We start from the raw sequence: 10607 nt of genomic DNA, 5'->3' as shown, positions 1-10607 counted from the left end.
TCGGTTTGAATTTATTATTTTAATTATGAGCTTGGTTGTTGCACTTAATTACTTTGGTTTCTTTGAATTTAAGATGCTAGGCTAAACTTATTAGACTACCTAGGTCGTGATGAACCTTAGTTCGGTTTGATATTTGTTTGGATTTCGTTTTCGTTCTGGATTTTATGTTCTAAGTAAACGGTTGAGTTTGATTTAATTGATGCGTATGATTGCTTGGTTTTGTTTACTTGAATTTATTGTTTCACATTGCCCTTGTTGATTGTTTCATATGATAGGGTTTTGTTAGGTCATTTACTGTGTGTTCTTGACTAGTTTGTGATTAATATCGATTAAAATCATAGAAACAATAAAATCAAGTAAATAGATAAAAGTGAACTGCCAGCCTAGAAAGCTGTAAGGTGATAGGCTATTGATAGATCTTTGTTGGTCAGGATTGCTAGATTTAGTTCTTCGTAAGGAGTCCGTCTAAGTTTGATTGTCAGCTTAGTCTATTAAATTAATTGAGTTTGCTTTGCTATCTTTTGAATTCCGCGCTGTAAGGTAGGTTTTCGCCATAAAAGATACTTAGACATAAGCGATTAAATAACCGTAAGGAAGTTTAATATAAAACTGGTGAGTCTTAAAACTTGTTAGAAATCCATAGGCGTCTTCTTGAAGTTCAAGGGTCCTGTTCGGGTTTTCTGTCAATGGTCTATTTTATGATCCCGGTTCCATAACTTGCGTTTTTCCATTTAAATTAATAACCGTAACTTTGGGGATTCCAGCCTGGGTAGTTATCTTTATCATCTGAATCAATCAAAGTTTTCTTAATTGTTTTCTTTAGTTAAATTAATTAGGTTAAGTTTTTATATTAAATTAATTAATTAAGTGGTAATGATTATGCTTTATTATTATAATATTTACTGTTAGGGTTTTATATTTTATTAATTAGTTTAATTAAAGTAATTATTAGTTAATTATTATTAAGTTTAATTATTAGTTTAAAATCCACCTCAAATATTATTAATAAATAGTCGTGTCTTGTAGTTGAGTCTAATTTAGCTAGTTTACGTAATTAAAAGAGTCTCGTGGGTTCGATATCCGGACTTACTTAGTTGTACTAGAGTTGACCGGTTCACTTGTCGGTTAGTAGTTTTAGTTAAGTTAAGAGTCTAAAGTATTACTTAGTGTCTAGATTAGCGTGTTTTTATATAACTACTTTTAGCACATCAGGCAGCATGGAACTCATCGTTGGAGATGGGAAGAGAGTACCAGTTCTGGCAACTGGAGTTTTTCATTTTACTTGTCCATTTGGCCTAGTTTTTCCTTTAAATAATTGTTTGTATGCTCCTGGTTTGACCAGAAACATTATTTCATTTTCATTGTTGCTTGAACATGGTTTTAAGTACGTTTTTAATGGCATGGCTATTTCTGCTTACTTAAATGATATCTTTTATTTTGAGGCTAAACCTCGAAATGGTATTTATGAGATTGATGTTCAACCTGAAAATAACGTATATCATCTTTCAAAACGTATCAAGACTAGCATCAATGATACTTTTCTATGGCATTGCCGACTTGGCCACATAAGCAAGGCAAGAGTTAAAAGACTCCAATCCGAAGGGATTATTGAATCCATAGGACCGGACTCGTTTGATGATTGCGAATCTTGTTTAGCTGGCAAACTCGCCAAAGACTCCTTCACTCATAAAAGTGAACGAGCAAGTGATCTGTTAGGACTCATACATTCTGATGTATGTGGACCTTTCAGAACCATGATTAGAAACCATGAAAGATACTTCGTTTCTTTTATCGACGATTATAGTCGATACGCTTATGTGTATCTTATGAAACACAAGCACGAAACTTTTGAAAGGTTCAAAGAGTTTCAAAGCGAAGTGGAAAAACAACTTGGTAAAACCATTAAAATGCTTCGATCAGATCGAGGTGGAGAGTATCTCAGCTCAGAATTTATCACTCATCTAAAAGAGCATGGAATTTTTTCACAGCTCACTCCACCTGGCCCACCCCAACATAATGGCATGAGTGAAAGGATAAATCGAACTTTGCTAAACATGGTTCGATCGATGATGTGTATAACTAACTTGCCTCACTCCTTTTGAGGTTACGCCCTTATGACCGCCGCCCGCATTGTCAATCTAGCTCCAACTAAAAAGATAGACAAAACCCCATATGAGATATGGCACAAGGGAAAGAAGCCCAAATTGTCTTACCTTAGAGTATGGGGATGTGATGCTTACATTTCAAGTGAGTCTGATGACAAACTTGATCCCCGCGGCGTAAAAGTTGTTTTCGTCGGATACTATAACCAAAGCGGTTATTACTTCTTTCATCCTGATACAAATACGATTTCTATAAAGAGGAAAGGCCACTTCCTTGAGAAGAAATTTCTCAATCGTGGAACTGGAGATAACATTGTTGATCTTGAAGAAATACAAGAAGCACAAACAACCGCTGAGGAAGTTGGAACGTTTGATCAACAAGTTGTTGTTGCTGATACATCAGACGTGAACACGAACGTTTGCAGAAGTAGTAGGACTCCCGTACCAAATTCTAGATACCTATGGCATTTAGATGGTCCCGAAGTCTTATTAGTAGCCGAGTCTGGCGACGAGCCTACTAACTACAAATCTCCTATCTTGGATCCGGAATCCGAGAAATGGCAAGATGCCATGAACGCCGAGATGCAATCCATGCAAGATGACCAAGTTTGGAACTTCGTTGAGCAACCCCCGATAGTCGGGCAGTAGGGAGAAAATGGGTTTTCAAGAGAAAAACCGACATGCATGGAAATGTTCAAATCTATAAGGCACGGCTAGTCGCGAAAGGTTTTACTCAAACTCAAGGTGTTGACTATGATGAAACCTTCTCGCCCGTTGCTATGACTAAGTCAATAAGGATATTACTTGCCATAGCCGCGTACTATGACTACGAGATATGGCAGATGGATGTCAAAACCGCTTTTCTTAATGGACATCTTTCTGAAGATGTTTATATGGTTCAGCCTGAAGGTTTTGTCAATCCAAAATATCCTAATAAGGTTTGCAAATTGAACAAGTCCATTTATGGACTCAAGCAAGCGTCTCGAAGCTGGAATCTTCACTTTGATGAGAAAATCAAAGAGTTTGGTTTTGTCAAAAATGAAGATGAGCCTTGTGTTTACAGAAAGGCTAGTGGGAGCACTATATCATTCCTCATCCTGTATGTGGATGATATACTGATCATTGGAAACAACATTCCTATGCTTGAGGAAGTTAAGCACTGGTTGGAATCTTGTTTTGCAATGAAAGATCTTGGAGAAGCCGCATATATTCTGGGAATAAAGATCTATAGAGATAGATCTAAGCAGCTTCTAGGGCTAAGTCAAAGTACATACATAAGCAAAGTCATGACACGCTTCTCAATGAACACCTCCAAGATAGGAGCTGTTCCATTGCTAAAGGAACCGTTTTAGCAAATCGCAATCTCCGACAACGGACATTGAGACAAAGCACATGCAAAAAATTCCATATGCTTCAGCGATTAGCTCTGTCATGTATGCACTAGACCTGATGTATTGTAAGCGTGTTTAGAGGAGTGGAAGAGGAGCTCACTGTAATGTGTTACACTGACACTGACTTCCAGAATGACCGAAATGTTTCTCGCTCATAATCTGCTTGGATGAAGAAATTCATAGCCAACCTCGATCTGGTTCCAAATTTAGGAAATTGATCGACGTGATATGTGATTACACAGGTGCTATTGCTCAAGCCAAAGAGCCCAATTTTCATCACATGGCCAAACACATTTTTAGTTCCACTATATACGAGAAATACTGGAACAAGATGACATCATAATAAGCAAAGTAGACACAGATCAAAATCTAGCTGACTCGTTCACTAAGCCGATGACTCAGGACAAGCATGACCAACACAGGGATGCTATCGGTCTTAGATTAGCTAGGAATTTTTTTTTTATTTAGTATTTGGATGTATGAACATTTAAGTAGTGATACTTTTGAGTTCACTTTTGATTTAATGGTTAAATTCAAACGTTGAATATTATAACTGTGTTCATTTTAATACGTTTAATCCATGAATATTGTATTCTAAATTATCCGTAGTCGGTCAGACTCGTGGGAGCGATTCTGAATTAAGACTATTCTGACTTTGGACTCAAAGGGTTGACTTCCAAACTCACAGACCTCATTATGAATGACGTTAGATGTAACTCGCATCAAATCATCTTCATGGATCTTAGTCATAAGATGCATTTGATATTGGTATGCTCATTTAGTATCCTTAGACCTGAGGTACATATTAGAACTTTCGTTTACTAAAGATATTCTTTGATCAGTGTCAACCGCTATCGCGTAACTGCCAGTCATAAAGGCATTGGTTGGGATTATTCTGAAGTTCAGTGGAAGTTGTATGTAATCAAGATGTGATTATATACTCTTACATGTTATATAACAGTTAGACATCTTGGCGCCTTCTTTGATTCAAACTTGTAAAGTGTGAGCCTCACCCAAACTTACTGTGTGTTTGATTGGACCACTTTGACTCGAGAACGAAAACAATAATAGTTGAACGCTATATGAGATTGATCTGATACATGTCTCATTGTTCAATTGGTATCTTATACGGAAAGGATAGATGACAATAATTACTATATTTTCATTATCTTGCAATAGTGTATTCCAAGATCTTTTGGTTAATGAATTTAAAATGTCATAACCTGTTGGGGGCAACCATGTGTAGCTAGAGCACCGCTGGTTGTCAGCGTTGAGAAACTTAACCGAATCTGTCCAAGTGGGAGACTGTTGGAAATATGGACCGGTCCGCTTAAGTCAACATGGCTGACTGGATTATGACCCGTAAGAGTTACACCTTGGACAGCGAACATAAAATCCACTTAACGAGATTAACTGGTATACACGAACCGTTAACGAAACGGATTATGATTATCTTGTATAATTATATATATAAGACGGTTTATTGATTATAAAAGGTACGGGCTTTTAAACGTATGCTGAAGAGTTTGGGCTTTGCGGGCCGAGAAAAAGTTAAGAGATTAATATTATAATTTAGGTTAAAGGTTAACCTAATTATAATAATAATACATATATATATATATATATGAGATATATATATACTCCCTGTTGTGCTTCTCGTCAATCACAAGGAAGAAAGAAATAAAGAAAAGGCAGTAAGCCTTTTGGTAATTACCAAACTGCCGCAAACCACGGACCAAGCCGCCACCGCGTCAGCCGCTGCCGTGCCAGTCCGCCGTAATCCAGTATTCGCCGCCCCTACTGTCGTACATCACCCGGCTGCCGCCGCCGCTGCCCGTACGCCAACGTCGCCGCTCGTTGTTCGGTTTGTGTACTAGCTTCAGTTCATTGAACCTCGGTGTCTCAACCGGTTATTCATTAACCGAGGTATAAACTAACTTTATCTTTGGTTTGGTTTGATTTATTTTATCGTGCTCGTATATGTTGTAACCGTTGAAACCCAACAGTAAGATATATTATTTAGTTATTTTTTCATAACATTGTATATATGAATTAAAAATTATATAAATGGCAGGGGCTTACGGGCCAACTCGAGCACAAACTCGTTTAAGCTCGGTTTGTTCATGAGCCAATCTCAAATAATTTGTCCGCTTATAGCAAACCCGAAGATATTTAATTAATTAATTAATTAATTAATTACTCCTTCATCCAAAGTTGGTCTAGGGAGGTTTCCCCCTATCCAAGACACCAATCCTTCCTTTCATATATATATATATAACAAAAACTATATAACTCATACATACACATTCTTCATTCATATTCATTTGAAATCTATTCAAAACCAAATTAGGGTTCTTATATGGAGCGTGAGGATGAGTTGGTAGAGAAATTGCAAGAATTACAGAAGCAGCTGGGTAAAAAACAAATGTTTGAAGAAGCTGTTGCTTCTATCAGATCTCTGCTCCATCAGTTTTACCTCTCTGGGTCTCCCTCTCTTCGTAAATCGGTAATTCATTCTATTATTATTATTATTATTCATTTCTGTTTTTTGATCAGTAATTTTATGTAACGGAATTAGTTGAATTTTTAGTTTATACTATACTCTGTATGGATGATTGTTAGGGTTTCTGTTTGTTATTAGATGATTGATGCTATTGAATGTTCTTGAACACAAAAAAAACAATCATAGCCTTTGTTCATGTTCAGTCATTTATTAAACAGACCAACATAAACAACAAACTTCCTGCCAAACAGTTTTTTTATCATGAATATTACAACCGGGTTGTATATGTTCAGGGCCGCGTTATGGTGATCATATGCAGATTTATGGCTTGATTAATACAGAAACAAATCTGTTGATCATATTCAGTTACTAATGAATTGCATAGCTTTTGATGAATGATACTTACCGATTCAGTTACAAATTTCTTCACAGTTTTTCACAGTCATATCTCGTGTTGCAACTATATTGAAAACGAGATATACGTCACCTGGATTCTGGAATGCTGGATTAGGCCTTTTTCTTGAAGCTGAACAACTGGTGTCTGAGCCTTCTCAAAAACATCATTTACAAGCTTGCATTACTAGAGCCAGAGAACAGTTGAGTGAAATGGATAATCAGCCTGATGAATCTGCACAAAACAGGAGAAATCAAGGTTTGCCCCTTTATTTTCATCTAACGGCTCATAATGTCAAAATTTTATCAAACACGAACAATTAGACTAACATGGTTTTCTTGTTCGTGTACGTTTATTAAAAAAATGAGTTTGTTGGTGTTCATTTATGTTCGTTTGTTAATAGTATAGACAAACAGTTCACAAACATGGATGAACAAACATAGATGAGCTAAAACCAATTAAAAGCAAAAGTGAACAATGTGTCGGGCCTAAAAAGTTATTAAAACTAGAGTAAGTTGTAATGGGCCTAAAAGATCTAAATGGCAATATTAATGAACGGAAGCGAACGGACTTAAAACAAACGACATAAAGGAACATGCTTAAATGAATTTAAATGAACAATCGTAAACAAATGTTCACAAACATAAATGTACCAACGAGACATATGTTCATATGCAGTTGTTTAAAACAAAAATATTTTGTTCATGTTCGTTCGTTTCTTAAATAAACGACCGCTGAACCGTTCGCTGAATGTTTGGTCTGTTTACACGCCTACATGCAAACATTTGCTTTTATCATTTGAACAGTTTAAACATTTTTTGTGTTTAATATGATTGCAAAAACTGTATTATTACCAAAAAAGAAAAAATAATAAAAAAAAAACATGTAATTTGGTTTAGGAGGTTATATATATTTGAATTATATAAATATTGTTATTATTATCTATTGCAGGATATTTGTTTGAAGGACATCTAACTGTTGACCAAGAGCCACCACAGCCTCAATGGCTGGTTCAGTCAAACCTGATGGCAAGCATTGCAGCTTCAATGTCACAAACTACTGAGTCATCAGACGGGCCTAATAACTTACCACAAGATCTGATGGAGAGAATTCAGGAGCTTATGCCTAACATAACACAAGAATCAAATAATGTACCACAGGAGTTGATAGACAGACTTATGGCAATGGTAATTTACTTGTCACAGTATTAGATTGTTTGTACAGGTGGCAAAATGGGTTGGTTGGGTTGCTAGGGGTGTGCATGGCCATCAGTCGGTTTTGGTTTTTGAAAACAGTTCGGTTTTGGTTTTACCATCTGCACTTGAAGTTTTGTGCTGCAAAAAATAAATAGCCCAAGATAATGGACGTGGGCCTAAATCTTTTCATTAATTAATAATTAACTGGTTATTATATGTTTGGACTAAATATTTGGATAACACTATTAAATTGTATGTTACTTAAAAGTCAAAATTAAAAATGAAAATACATTAATTCGGTTCGGTTTTGTTTGACTTTGGGTCCGGGTTCATCTACGTGACACTGTTTTCTAGTTCATGTAGTTATCTCGCGTTCATGCAGGGTTTGACCTGCCAACCTGCAAACACGATCCGTTTGGCAACCCTAATCGGGTACATGTCTGGTCGACCCAGAAGGCCAGAACAACATTTGTTCAAGTTTTTGGTTTTTAGTTTTTATATAACTAGTGTGTCAAGTATGATTATAAAAACAATACTTTTTAGTAAAATAATTTAGTAGGTTTCATCTTTTACACATTACATTAATACTACACTTTGGGCTACGGGTGTAAACAAGCTGAGTCGAGTTGTGCCAAGCCCAAGCTCGTTTATAACCCCTAGCTACTTTGACCTGTTTGAACCATTTATTTTAAAGCTAGTTTTTAAATTTGGCTCGTAACTTGTTGAAGACAAAACATAACCTGAATCGAAGACTTTCAATATCGGACATATTTTATATAATACATTTTGGTGTTTGTATGTAGTTCCCGGAGGGTGATTCAGCCCCGAGGGCCCCACCAGCAAGTAAGGAAGCGATTGCGAAGCTTCCAGTAATCACTATTACAGATGAGGTATTAACCAAGTTAGGAGCGGATGCTGAGTGTGCCATTTGTAAGGAGAATTTGGTGGTAAATGATAATATGCAAGAAATGCCATGCAAGCATACATTTCATCCTCCTTGCCTCAAACCATGGCTGGTAAATAGTTTTTGCACTTCTTTTACTTGTTGGTAGATAGGTTGGTTGATTAGTCATAATGGGTTCATGATGAAATTATTGTTTTTAGTTGGGGTCGGTTTTTGGCTCAAACCGAACCATAAACGAGAACTTAGTTTTTGAAAACTGTTCGATTTCAGTTTTCACAATGGGTTCGGTTTGGTTTGGTCTTGGTTTTTTCGGTTTTACTATTTGGGCTCAAACCAAACCAAAAAACTCGGTTTTGGGGGATTTTGAAAACTGTTTGGTTTCGGTTATTTTGATTTTCAGTTTTTACAATGGGTTCGATTGGGTTTTAAAATTTTGGCTCAAACTAGACCAAAAAGTATAAAAGTCTGGTTTTTCACTTTTTGGGTTGTCGAAAACTGTTCGGCTTTTTTTGGTTTTCAGTTATCACAATGGGTCTGATTTGGGTTCGGTTTCGGCTTTTGGTTTTAATGTTTGGGCTTGAAAATTTTGGGCCGGAAAATAGTGGCCCAAAATGATGAATTTGGGCCTAAATGTCTTTTGTTGATTTATGATTTAACTGTTTACACATTTGGACCTAAATTTTATTTTACACCATATATTGATTTCTTACAAATTACCTAAAATTGATTTTTTCGGTTTGGTCAGTTCCAATCGATTCAGTTTGTTTTATATTGATAGCAGAACCGGAATCGAAAGTGAACAATCAGTTTTTTAGAAAACATAAAACCAAATCGTTGGTTTTTTATCAGGTTTGGTTATTTTGGTTTTATGCACGCCCCTAATTTTAGTGCGAAAGTACACAGACTGGGTCGAGTTGGGTTGACTCGCTAACACTTCTTTTCTTCATTTTTTAGACTTTTTATATATTAGTTAATCTTTTATTGTAGTAGTTATGATTGCCAAAACAATACAAGTGTTTTGCTAACTATAAACTTAGGCCTGTGGTTAACAACTGTTTTAGTAAATAGAAGTTAAATAATACGATATATGATTCATGGGTGGTTAATATGACATTTAATTGAATTCGGGTAGTGAGAATTATGGTGTTTTTTGTGGCAGGATGAGCATAATTCTTGCCCGATTTGTCGTCATGAATTGCGGACCGATGATCACGAATATGAAAGTAGGAAGGAGCGGGAGAAGGAGGCTGAAGAAGAAAGGAAAGGAGCTGCGAATGCAGTTCGCGGAGGTGAATATATGTATGTATAGGCTAAAATAATCATGTATTTGTGATGTTTTTTGTATGTTACCTTTTGCACTTAAATATAACATTTGGACCACATATATTTGAATATTAATAGATTTTAAAATATAAAGTAATGAGAGGAAAAGTATGACATGTTGCAATGTCTGCTATCCTGGTTTGTAGGGTGTTCAACCATTTGTTTCCTTGGTTTGAATATTTTTCGGTTGAGACCAAACCGAAAACAAATTTCAATTTGGATTGGTTTCAGACAGGTAGATCAAACTTTTAACAGGATAGGTGCTCATCAAACTAGCACGGGTACAGGACCAGGATACGGGGACGTTACGGGTACGAGAAACGGCATAAATCCAAGATACGAGTACGGAAGGGTACGGCCAAAAAATAAAAAAAAAAAGACAAATATATTAAACAAAGTCCAAAATCGATTTATATTGATATAAAGTTCAAACTGCAGAAATAACTATATCAACCATAGGTTTATATTAATTATCATTTATCAATAATCAAATCGTTTTCAAACTCCGGTTCATCTAGCGAGATTGGCAACCTCCAAAAACCCAACATCTTTCATTGAATCAAAAGCATCTTCATCCACATCCCACTTCTTTACATCATCATTCGGGTTCCTTGACAAAAGACGAAGGTTATTGTAGACATAAACCCAAGTCTTCGGCATGACTTGTCAATTTGTTCCTCCTAAGCGAGTGAATGAATGCATAAGTACTTCAATTACGCTCAGCACAAAAAGAAGAACTAGGCTGTCCAAGTAATTTAAAAGCCATAGTATGGAGAAGAGTTTGAGCACCAAAG

The 10607-nt window shown here is 36.1% G+C and overlaps 1 protein-coding gene across 1 annotated transcript; it reads left to right on the top strand.

Moving 5' to 3' along the window:
* Nucleotides 1-5811: 5811 nt before the first annotated feature.
* LOC143555501 (E3 ubiquitin-protein ligase AIP2-like) lies at nucleotides 5812-9929 on the top strand. Its single transcript, XM_077045034.1, has 5 exons — nucleotides 5812-5999; nucleotides 6429-6648; nucleotides 7342-7577; nucleotides 8390-8602; nucleotides 9650-9929. The coding sequence occupies exons 1-5, from the start codon at nucleotides 5853-5855 to the stop codon at nucleotides 9797-9799; spliced, it is 966 nt and encodes a 321-aa protein (XP_076901149.1). The 5' UTR covers nucleotides 5812-5852; the 3' UTR covers nucleotides 9800-9929.
* The last annotated feature ends 678 nt before the right edge of the window (nucleotides 9930-10607 follow it).

Source organism: Bidens hawaiensis, unplaced genomic scaffold (genome assembly GCF_021521415.1).
Source record: "Bidens hawaiensis isolate Kalapana, Puna unplaced genomic scaffold, B.hawaiensis_p1.1 tig00018138_1, whole genome shotgun sequence".
Classification (NCBI taxonomy): domain Eukaryota; kingdom Viridiplantae; phylum Streptophyta; class Magnoliopsida; order Asterales; family Asteraceae; genus Bidens; species Bidens hawaiensis.
This window is presented reverse-complemented; position numbering and strand designations above follow the sequence as displayed.

Coding starts and splice junctions, on each gene's coding strand:
- LOC143555501 (XM_077045034.1), top strand. CDS start 5,853: ATGGAGCGTGAGGATGAGTTGGTAGAGAAATTGCAAGAATTACAGAAG. Junction 6,000..6,428: donor CTCCCTCTCTTCGTAAATCG/GTAATTCATTCT, acceptor ATTTCTTCACAG/TTTTTCACAGTCATATCTCG. Junction 7,578..8,389: donor TAGACAGACTTATGGCAATG/GTAATTTACTTG, acceptor GTTTGTATGTAG/TTCCCGGAGGGTGATTCAGC.